Source organism: Anthonomus grandis, chromosome 16, assembly GCF_022605725.1.
Source record: "Anthonomus grandis grandis chromosome 16, icAntGran1.3, whole genome shotgun sequence".
Lineage (NCBI taxonomy): Eukaryota > Metazoa > Arthropoda > Insecta > Coleoptera > Curculionidae > Anthonomus > Anthonomus grandis.
In genome coordinates this window covers 8,814,663-8,827,053 of record NC_065561.1, presented here as the reverse complement: position 1 = coordinate 8,827,053, position 12,391 = coordinate 8,814,663, and the positions used below count along the sequence as shown (strand labels likewise).

The 12,391-nt window shown below is 32.6% G+C and overlaps 1 protein-coding gene across 1 annotated transcript in view; it reads right to left on the bottom strand.

Moving 5' to 3' along the window:
• LOC126745465 (protein RRP5 homolog) overlaps positions 1-12,391 on the bottom strand; it is a 66,307-nt gene that overhangs the window by 5,979 nt on the left and 47,937 nt on the right. The window contains exons 13-15 of the mRNA XM_050453319.1: positions 6,655-6,967; positions 6,178-6,601; positions 964-1,170 (exon numbers count right to left, since the gene is read on the bottom strand). Coding sequence (XP_050309276.1) covers positions 964-1,170; positions 6,178-6,601; positions 6,655-6,967 — 944 coding nt within the window. The remainder of the gene's footprint in view (positions 1-963; positions 1,171-6,177; positions 6,602-6,654; positions 6,968-12,391) is intronic.

Genomic DNA, 12,391 nt, shown 5'->3' with positions numbered 1-12,391 from the left:
TCTCACCCCACTTGATTTTTTCTGTGGGGACATTTGAAAAGTCAAATTTATATGAGCAAACCAGGAAACCTAGAGGAACTCAAAGAACGCATTAGGCAAGAAATCCGACAAATATCTCCAGAAGTGTTAGAAAATGTCAGAAACGAATTTTATTATCGTCTTGGGCTTTGCCAACAAGTAAATGGTGCTCATTTTGAGCATCTTATACATTAAACGCAACTTTTAATAATTTAATGGTTTTTATTTTTTTTTTCGTATTTCTCCTTTAGATAATCACAAAAGTAAATAGGGCAATTTAATCAAGAAAAAGGGCTCTTTTCAATGAGAGTTTAAAAAAAGTGGCTTTCCATTTGAAAAAAAAAGTTGGGGTTAATTTGGACCCCCCCTGTAGGTGAAAAAATACAAAAACTATCTTGAAATGTGAAAAAAAATAAACAAAAATCGACGGGTCCTAGGAATTTTGCGAGATAAATTTTGATTAGTTTTAACTGAATTTATTCCAGTTAAAGTCACCACACTGTATAAAGACTATATTATATAAAAAAACCAAACGGTAAAACCTAGAAACATTCCTATGGTTATGTCCACTAAGAAGGGATTTGTTGAAATTCTATCGGGAAGGGGTTGAAACCACCCTTTAAGATTTTAACATAATTTTTTATCCAGAAATTCATTGCTTTTCGAGAAAAAACTGCAAAATACTTCAATTTAATTTCATTTTAATGAAAACCACCCTGAAGAGATGAAATGGGGTTAAAACTTCTTCTACGAAAATTCTTTCATTTTAAACTTATAGCGTTGAAAATTGATATTTTTACATATTACAAAAAGGCAAAACAAAAAATGTTATTTACAAAAAAGTCCTTCAGTAGAACTTTTCTTTTATTTTCAAATTCCACGCAAGCAACGCCGTGGGCATTCAGCTAGTCATAAATAAAAAGAAGAAGGAAAAATTTCTCTTACCGCAATATAAAATGCTATATATTTGGTCCATAGCTCGGCTGAATCCGGTTTTGACAAAAGCAACCTGTCAAATTGTTCGGCGCTTTCAGGTGTCCTTGTTGGATCGGTGAGTTCTCTTTCAATTTTTAATACGCGCTCCTCTTCTTGTCTTAAGAGTTCTGCTCTTTCTGCTGGTGAAAGTTTTTTCCTTTTTTTCACTGTTGGACCCTAGTATCAAAAAAATTGCTAGAAAGTACTTGGTATGCGATTAATCATCAGGCTAACTTAGCTTAGCTTGCTTAAAAAACTAACTTGATAAAAACGTACGACTTATTACGTAATATTAGTATGTGATATTTCTATAATTTTTTACTCCACTATTTTATACAAGGTATTCCATTTTTATCTTCAGGGTGTTAGTAAATAAGTGCGACAAACTTCAGCGGGCGATTCTGCATGGAAAAATAATGTCATTTTGCTATATAAACGTATGTCCGCAAATGCTTCGATTTCCGAGATACACGGTGTTACAGTTTTTCTTAAAAATTGACGATTTATTTATTGCTCTGAAACCGGTCGAGACATGCAAATAAAATTTGGAGGGTTTTAAGAGGTAGTTATCGCGCATTTTTGGGTATACAATTAATAATTTTATGTTCACCATTGGCGCGCATACGTGTAATGATCTCAATTTTTGTTAAGAAAAAATGGTACGCCACTGAGGTATTTTAAGTTAAAAATAATTTTTGAATTCCTCGTTCACTTTGTGACAAAAAACCTCTCTCACCTTTTTTTCGTATGTGGCGTCGTTTATATGGAAAAAAACATCTTGACGCGTATTTTTAATTTCTTTAATACATTATCAGGAACTATCAAATACAATATTAAACCAGAACAATAATAGAAAATAAGAATACTAACATTTTAAATAGGCGCAAAGCTACAACAAGTGTTCAAAATGAGCTCCTTCAGACGTTATACAAGATTCCTAAATGCAATCTAGAGGATTTAAATCTGGCGATCGAGCAGGCCAATCTTCTGTACATCCCCTACCTATCCAAGGATTTGGAAATACTGTATCTAAGTGATTACGTACATTGATACTAAAAATGGGCTGGTGCACCATCATGCATGAACCATAAGTGTTGCCTCAGGTGTAGAGGAATTTCTTCAAAAAATACAGGTAACTCTTCCTGTAGGAAACAAAGGTAAGATTCTCCTGTTAGGCGTTGTGGGAGGAAATATGGGCCGATTAAATGATCGTCAATTAATCCAAGCCATACATTTACTGAAAACTCATGCTGAAAATGAGCCTCAAAGATTCAATATGGATTCTCCTCCGCCCATAAGTGATTGTTATGGAAATTTCATATGCAATGTCTTCCAAAAGTAGCCTCGTCAGTAAACAAAATACCGTTTAACAAAAGTAGTACACCTAAAACCAGTACTCGAAAAATTGCTAACATATTAAATGTAAGCAACTTCACTGTATTTGAAATTCTTAAAGAAAATCCTAGGTATGACCCTACTGCAACGAATGTGTCAGCTTGCTGGACCTGATGCCTTTTTATACCCACGACAGGAATTTGGATGCCGACGACTCACGAACATCCTCGGAATCACTCTTTGGATAAAAAATGCAATTGGAAAAACTTAATGGAAATAGAGTTTTCCGTCATGAAAACGGTAGGGATTTATAGGCTATGACCTTATACGGTAAACAAACTTTCAGTTTCAGCTCTCAAAACTGGGTAATTCTAGGCGAAAACAGGGGGACAAATGTTGGTCACATGTGTACAGAAAAACTGCGGAAACCGAATCATGATTTATATCATATTTTGCAAAACAACGCATTCCTTCCTTTATTTAACAGGGCTTCCCAAGGTAGGTAAACCTCAAAACTTGCATAAAAGGATATGTAAACATTGTAACAGCATCAAAGGAAAATTCATGAAAATAACTTGCGCAAAACCTGAAGCATAGTGATGAAAAACCTCTCAGTTTTAGGTATTTGCAGTTCTTTACTGTCCTAAGAACAACGAGGACTGAAAACAATGAAGGCCAGGGACTACAGCATAGTCAACGGATAACTAGGTATAACCTATAACAAATCAAACGTTTCTATGGTACTATCAGGCTAGAAACCTCTTTAAGTTGGTCTCTTTATATATGTTTACCATTACAAGTCCCTCATGACTCACAGGTAAAGATTAAAAGGCACCTTTTTGTTATATAAATTATAAATTTAGAGGTTACATGTTAACGGGGCGAAAATATCTAAGTTTTGTTATAAAATACTGCCTGGGCTAACCCTTATTACTATAAAATAAATACAAAATCTTGTAACTTCGTTACAATACATAGTTTTAAAGTCGAAGGGTCGAGTCTACTATTAATCCCAAGCTTTTACATTCATCAGCGATCTGTATTTGGTCATGATTTATCTTAATTTTAATCTGCTCTTTCTGCTTGTGAAAGTTTTTTCACCAGCAGAAACTATCGAAAAAATTGATAGAAAGTACTTTGTATGCGATTAATTATCATGGTAACTTAGCTTAGCTTGCTTACAAAACTTGATAAAAACGTACGACTTTAATTTTAGTCTGTGATATTTCTATAATTTTATACTCCACGATTTTATACAATGTGTCCCATTTTTATCTATAATTAGGGATAATTTTGAGTTGATAGGAAAAAAGATTGTCGACAAGGGACAACGGTGGTCGAAATTAGATTGTTTACATTTTTTAAATATATGTCGGAGAATCACAATTTTTTTTATACCACATATTATTTATTAACACAAGGAAATATTAGAGTAAGAATTAGTACAGTCTTATAAAAGAATGCCAAACTAAATTTTCGACCCGTAAAGATAAGAACCTGCGGTCCATAGCTGGTTACTGATCTAAAAACTGTCTTTTTCATGAATGCTCTTTTCATTTCCGGCTACGTTTCGTTCTTCCAATATTTATTTCTTCATATTGGATCAGGTTGCATATCAGTTCGAACTTTGAATACTTCAGTGCTATTAAATTAAAAGCTAGACTATGAAAGAAAGCATTATCATTTTCGTGGTGAGGCCACAGTCCCCAATTAAGTAGAAACTAATATAAACAAATACTACAATTTAAATCAAAATAATATTGAAAATATCTGGAGTTAAATAGATGCTGTAAATAAATAGATGTCAAAAAAATCAGGGGCTGATTTTTGGGTAAATTTTAAGAAAAAAACTTTATATGAATGTATGTCCTAAAAGTCCTAACTTTTAAGATGCCGGGTGGTAAAAATTGAAGAAAAATATATGTTTTTTTACAATACCTATGAAACCTTTGTAGGTATGTTAGTAATATTTGGTGTGCATTTTCTATGCATCAAAAGGCATTGTTGGAGGCTCACTGATTTTTTTTATCAGTGACGTTCGTGCAAGATTTAAAGTAAATATTTTTTATGAAAAATATGGTACACCACTGTTTACTTAACCTTTATAGTTTTTTTACTTAACCTTTTAAATAATGTATTAATCTGTTAAATGCCTGCTGATGATTGTTGGTTGATTGTCAGTTCCTGCCTCCTTTAAAGTAGAAACTTTGTTGTGCAATTTTGATCCATTTCATCAAAATGGCAAATTATTCAAATGCAGAAATGACCGATATGCATTTTGTTTATGGTCTTGCTAACGGAAATTCACTGCAAGCATCTAGAATGTACGCTGAAATATCTCCTTAACGAATCATACCCTTTTTGCACGCCTTCATCAAAGACTATAAGAAACTGGAACTTTTCAACCAAGAAAGTGTGATTGTGGTCGTCAACGCGATATTAGAACATCGGAATTGGAAGACGCAGTACTTTTAGAAAAAATTGGTCTGCAGCTACATGTCAATCATATGACGGTATGGACTATTTTAAAGGACCAGTTATTATATCCGTATCATGTACAACGAGTCCAGGCTCTATTACTACGAGATTTTCGTAGGCCTCATGAATTTTCTCGTTGGATGTTAGAAGTCATTGAGCAAAACCCCCAGTTTTTAAGGCAGGTTCTGTTTACCGACAAAGCTAATATTTCCAGAGAGGCAATCATTAACTACCATAATAAGCATATTTGGGCATAAGAAAATCCCCATGCACAACAATTTTCTTTAAATGTATGGGTTGACATTATTGGAGACCATCTTATTGGCCCACATTTTCTACTATAGAGATTGAATGGGGAAACACTCGTTTTCTTCAAGACGTACTTCCAGGACTTCGTGAGGCGGTACCCTTAGATGTTAGAAGAGTAATGTGGTTTATGCCCGCTGGGTTTTAATTATTAGCACATTGCATTAACAAATTTTAGTTTATTAGCACGCCGTTATTAAGACGAAACATATCCAAATCGTTGAATAGGCTGAGGCGGTCCTCAGTATTGGCCACCTCGATCACCAGATATGAATCCACTAGATTTTACCACATGGGGTCATTTAAAAACTTTGGTGTACAGGATTCCGGTACTGGATATTGATGACTTGAGAAATCGAATCATTAATTCAAAATTCTTCTGGAATTTTTATCGGATTCGTCAACAAATGCGGCGACGTATAGACTCTTGCATAATGGCAGAGGGTAGTCATTTTCAAAATTTTTTATAATTATTTAATTTCTTTTCCTTTCATTTGGTTTAAAAAAAATAGAATCACATCTAAACATTAAAAATAAACAGACAAAAGAAAGTCAAGATATCAAATTTCCTCAAAAATAAAAAAAAATAAAAAAAAGTGATGTACGTAGATGAAAAGCGTGTGTACCATATTTTTCATCAAAAATTTTTAGTTTAAACCTTAAACGAACGTAACTGGTACAAATAAAAAAAATAGTGATCCTCAGAAATGGCCTTTTGATACATAGAAAATGTATACCAAATTTTATTAAAATATCTACAGGGGTTTTTTCAGGTATTATAAAGAAACATATATTTTTCTTCAATCTTTACCACCCTTATTTCAAAAGTTATGCCTTTAAGGACATACGTTCATATAAGAAAATTTTCTTAAAATTTACCCAAAAATCAGCCCCTGAATTTTTTCGCATCTATTTATTTACACCCTGTATTTGTTTTGTATTTTTATGATTGCTTCCTATAAACTGGTAAAACAGTCTTGACAAGTATAAATAAGTAAGAAAATGTCTAAATTATTTTTTTTTAATTTTATTATCTTAGATTAAAAGTTTTATCTGTATACTTACAGTTGTTTCTTCATCGGAAGACGATTCCTCCTCCTCCACATTTTTTTCTGGATTAAAGAACATTGATATACCCGGTAAACTAATATTCCCAGACTTTTCCTTGACGCAAGTCTTCGGCGAATCCTCAGTTTTTCCCGGTATAGTTTCCTCCGTAATATCACACTCAACATCAACCATATGATCTTCGTCGGTTTCACTATTTTCTATGCCGCTATCTCGCTCACTGCTAACAGGGACTTCAGCAACTTCTTCTATTTGTTCTACCTTGCGTTTCCTATCTGGTCTTCTAGGTTTTTCTTTTTTAGATATTTTCGTAAGTGTCTGTTCCTCTCCTTGCGCAATAACTTGTTTATGTTTATTGCAAGATTTGTCCAAATGCAAAAAAAGCTTTTTGCTCAAACCAATAAGAAATCGCTTCATCTTACTGAAAAACATAATCGTTCTTAATCAGTAAAAAACATCTAATAAAAACCTTACCCGCAAACACACACTTTAAATTTCTTATTATCATAATAAGAAAGACTGCCTTTCAAATCATTTTCGTGTAACTTTATAGGTAAATATATCAGCTGTTTATTCCCGTCCGGATGTTTCAATAAAGAAATAATATAATCGTCTTTTTGTAAAAGCTTTTCGGTCAAGCAAGATGCAATCGTCCCATTTAATTGACCATCTTGTATTTGGTTTATTCTACTGGCTACGTCCGATTTTAGACACACATCTACATATTGCTTTTCGTAATCGTGTCCTATTACTGTACCCGAGATTAGTTCGCCTTCTTTTATCGTTTCTGCAAAAGAAATTTGCTTTTATAGTGAATGTTTATGAACAAGAAGCTAATTAAAAACGCGTATTTTACAATTAATATCCCCAATATTGGCTGAATATTTAACGGACCTCAACGATGTAAAAAAAGTGGAAATTCCACTTGAAAATTTTGAGTTACATTACAATGTATTATCGTACAATTTTAAATTGTACCTAAGTATTGCAGACTGTAGCTCAGAATTATTGAAGGCTAAGCCGTCGTAAGTAAGGATTTAATATAAGTCACAATCTGTATAATAAAAAAAAATAAATAGGCGCCACTTAGTTTTGTTGAAACTAAGAAAACTTCTGAACTTGAATATTTTAATTCCTGTAGAGACAATTTGGACTATGCTATGGCAAGAAGAGGCAACAGTTCCCAACAATAACCCATTTTATTTAATAATCCCAAAAGAAGTTCCTATCCTAATTTACAAGAATCTGTAGAAGTAATACGAAATTTTCAACCTATTAATGGGTAAAAGTCTAAGTTTATGCAGTTAAACAAAAGAGCTGAAAAGATTAAAACAAAAAAGTTTTAAGTCGTTTTCCTAAGGTGAATGACAGCTCAAGTCTTTTGCCATTGACGACTAGCGTCAAATTAATAGGGTGAATACAAAGAAACACTAGTAACATGCATGCAAAATAGAAGAAGTAACAAAATAGCTCCTTGTGGCACACTCGACAGAATATCCAACGCATCCGACGTGAAATTGTTATAGACCACCTTTTGCGACCGTTTGCTTATAAATGAATGAATTAATTGAACAAAGTTCAATTTCAATTCAAACAGTTCCGCGTCGAACCCATAATATTTATGCTTAGCTAATAGGAGACGGTGATCCAGAGTATCCAAGACCTTGGAGAAGTCTAGAAGTACCAAAATATTTATGTAGCCTTCATCGCAGGCCCTTAGTATATAGTGCTTTCATTTCAAAACGATCCACCCTTAATAACTTTCTTAAAAAAAAAAAAAAAAAAAAAAAAAAAAAAAAAAAAAAAACACGTTAAATTAGATATACAGGGGGACGTTTAATTATGCATTTACTGAAGTTCTGTCAATCACCTCCTCACCTCCAGCTAACCTCACTTTAATATGTCAAATGGGAACCCCCATCGTGTGATACATCATAGTAAGCAGCGTAAAATTCTAATCTGAAATCGGTAAATGTGTAAGCAAATAGTTAGCGAAAATGTCTAGAAATAATGAATATTTTATTTACGCCAAACTTTGGTATTTTAAATGAATACTTTTAATGTGATACCTACATCATTTTAAAATTCCTACATTTTTAATAATAGATCATCAAAAAAAAATACAAGCAATTTAGAAGTTAAAATGTGTGGTAACAAAGAGTACATTTAGTTCAAGCAAATTATTTATTTTTTTAAGTAAAGAATGTGTACCGTTATTTGCGAGAAAAAAGAGTGTCTTCAAATTTTTTGCAAAAATCTTTGCAGTCTTATAACTTTGTATGTGTATTTATTTCAGTTATATTTTTTGCGAAATCTACAAAAAAAACACTGCAATACCTTACATTTTTAAGGCGTTTAAAAAGCAGGCGATTTATTATTGTTAAAACTGTCAGTTTGACGCGTGCAATTTTTCAATTTTAGTTAAAACAGTGAGTTAATAAAATGGTGTATACGCTAGCCGAAAGAATAGAAATAATTTTCCTTTATGGAGCTCAAGATCGGTGTGCTCGCAGAACCGCGAGAGCATTTAATGAAAGGTATCAAGATAAAAACGTCAGCCATAAATACGTATTAGAATTGATGCGAAAATTTGACGAGACGGGATCGATTTGCAATAAGAAAAAATATGAAAATAGAGTTGTCGATGAAGCATGCCAAGTTGAAGTACTAGGACAATTTGCTATGGATCCAACTTTGTCTATACCAAAGGCCGCAAAACTAACAAATATTTCCACTGGTTCCGTACATAAAGTTTAAAAAAAAAATAAGTTCTTTCCTTATAAAATTCATATTCTTCATGAACTTGGAGAAGATGATTTTGATAGGAGAATTCAATTTTGTGAAGTGATGTGCCAGCGAATTGACGACGATCCCCGTTTATTGAAGAACATTTGCTTCAGTGACGAATCGACCTTTTTTTTAAATGGCCTAGTGAGCAGACATAACTGTAGATACTGGGATAATGAAAATCCGCATGTTTTTCGGGAAGGCCATACCCAATATCCCCAAAAAATTAATGTTTGGGCAGGAATTTATGGGAATGAAATAATCGGACCAGTTTTTTGGAAGAAAATTTGACTGGCGAAATTTATTTAAACCTTTTAGAAAATGCAATATACCCTTCCATCATCCAATCTATGGAAAATCAAGTAGCTCAACATAATGCTATATTATTGAATGAAAATAATATACATTTTCAGCAGGATGGAGCTTACACTTTGGTAGTTCGAGAGTGGCTTGATGAAAATTTTCGAGAAAAGTGGATTCGCAGACGTGGTGCAATCGAATGGCCTGCGCCCCACTAGACTTTTTGAACCCCACTAGACTTTTTTCTTTGGGGCTACTTAAAAAGCAAAGTTTATAAAACCCCACCTGAGAGTATTGAGAATTTAAAAACAGAATATTTCAAGAATGCAGAGAAATTAGCGGGCAGACCCTTGCCAATGTTCGTAAGGAGTTTGAAAATAGGCTTTTTTATTGTTCTGCTAATAACGGCACGCATTTTGAACATTTAATAAAATAAATTTATTAAACTAATTAAATTTGTTTCTCTACCCTACCGATTTACACTTTAATTGCTTCTTGGTCAATCAATTTTTCTTTTTTTTACAACCATTGATAGCATAATGAATGCCCTTTAAAATAATGTATCACACCATGGGGTAGCCATTTGACATACCAAAGTTTGGCGTAAATAAAATATTCATTATTTCCTTACTATGATGTATCACATGATGGGGGTTGCCATTTGACATATTAAAGTGAGGTTAGCTGGAGGTGAGGAGGTGATTAACAGAACTTCAGTAAATGCATAATTAAACGTCCCCCTGTATATCTAATTTAACGTGTTTTTTTTTTTTTTTTTTTTTTTTTTTTTTTTTTTTTAAGAAAGTTATTAAGGGTGGATCGTTTTGAAATGAAAGCACTGTATAATCAAGCACAGATGATAAAGTAGATACTGTACTAAAATTCTTTCGAAAGCCACATTGATTATCAAGCAGGATTTTGATAACAGTAAAATAAGTGAATATTTGGTTATAAAGAATTCGCTCAAAAATTTTTGACAATGTGGGAAGAATACTTATGATTAACGCTTAAACAACTGTATTCCAACAGAAACCTTTTAAGTACCAAGTTAATAGCAATGTTATATGAAACTCTTGTACTTTCCCACTTTAATTAAGCTGATTTTATTCACGGCCCTTGTCTCCGTCAAGCGGAACAATATCGTATTCAAAAGGTGCAGAATACATGGATTCGTCTAATTTTTAATTTAAGAAAATTAGATCACGTATCACATAAAATTAAAGAGTTGAACTGGTTAAATATGTCTAACCGTAAAACTTAACATTTGGGTGTTTTTATGCATGGTTTAATTACTAATTTAAAATTCATATCTAAATCTTTAAAAAATAAAATTAAAACCAATTTGAACAGCCATGATATAAAATTAAATTCCTCGACATAATACAAGAACATACAAACAGATTTTTACTTATAATGCGATTAAAACATGTAATTCCTTGCCAAACAATGATTTACTATTTTATTATTTAACTAAGTTTGACAAAAGAAAAAAACCCTTGCTAAGGTTCCTATTAAATCCTAAGTATCCTGTTAGAGAATTACCAAATCATGGCTTTACAAGTGAAAAAAGGTTCTAAGAAACAAATGGCAGTTTGATTGATTGAATCAAGTCAGTGGCAAGGTTGAAAATAAAAATCAATACCGATTCTGACAAGTTAAAGATTTCCCCTCTACATCCAAAGCAGACAAACGTCAAGTCAGAAACCCATGGACGATGGAAGCAAGGAGAGCAAACTCCTATAAATCAAGAAAGAAATCCGCGTTGCGATACTAACGCCACCACTTATAAATTTGAGATGAGCAATAAAAATGTATTTTAGTTATATGTATCATTAAAAATTGTTACTTTATCTGATTGATAACTGAAAATAAACAACCCTTGTACCATTTTAGAAAATGATAAGAAATGCACTAAATATAGAAAAGAATGAAAATCAAATAAGAGAAATAAAAAATAGCAGTGGGAACATTCTAATAAATAATCAAGCCAAATGTGAATATTTTAATGAATTTTTTGTCAACGTGGGAAAATCTTTGCCAGAAAAAATAAAAATTCCAGAACAGAAAACCTACTTACAAAATTTTAATGCAAAATAGAGCATACAAAATTCTGCTTTTCTAAAACCCATAGATAAAACTGAATTAAAAAGCAATATATTTAGCTTAAATACTAATATAGCCGCAGGATTTGACAGCATGACCCCTTTATTAATAAAAAAACATCCGTTATTACATATTTTTTACCTCTGTTGTTGTTTAAAGTTTGTAATGTAAAACCAATTTTTAAAAGCGGAGATAAAAGTAGTTGCACAAACTATCGCCCAATTTCCCTAATTTCAGCATTTTCAGAAATTTCTTAAGTCAAGAATGGTAGACTTTATAAATTAAAACAAAAGTTTACTTGGAATTGAAGAGGCGCTCACGCATGTCACAACAACAATTTACTCAAATTTAAACGCACCAAGACCATCTACAGGCATTTTTCTCGATCTGCGGAAAGCATTTGATACCGTCCATCTGAATTTATTACTCTTTAGGATGGAAGTGTACGGTTTTCGAGGAGTAGTATTACAGCTGTTAAAGAGTTACCTTAAAGGTCGTATCCAAAGAGTTACTATTGGTACTAGTGAAAGCTCCCAAAATTGTGGAATATGGAACCCCCAAGGAACTATTTTAGGTCCGGTGCTGTTCATTCTGTACTTGAATGATTTTCTCTATCATCAGGAGGATTTTGAAATTGTCTCTTTTGCAGACGATAATGTGTCTTATAAATGGTAACACTTTGGAAGAAATAAAGATTAAATGCAAAAAGACCTTAAAATGGGTTAAAAATTGGCTAGACCTAAATGTCTTAAGTCTTAACTGACAAAAAACAGAAGTCCTACCATTCCACATAGATTCTCGATCAAAACCACAGTTGGGAAACTTAATAATAATACACGAAGATGATTGTACAAAAACACTACCATGCAAATGCGTTAATAACGTTGAAATGGTCTAGAAAATAAAATACCTTGGTATAATTTTGGATAGCCAAATGCATTTCAAATATCACGCAGAAAATATAAGTACCAAAGTACAGAAAATCATATTTATTTTACAGAAATTAAGGTCTTATATGAGT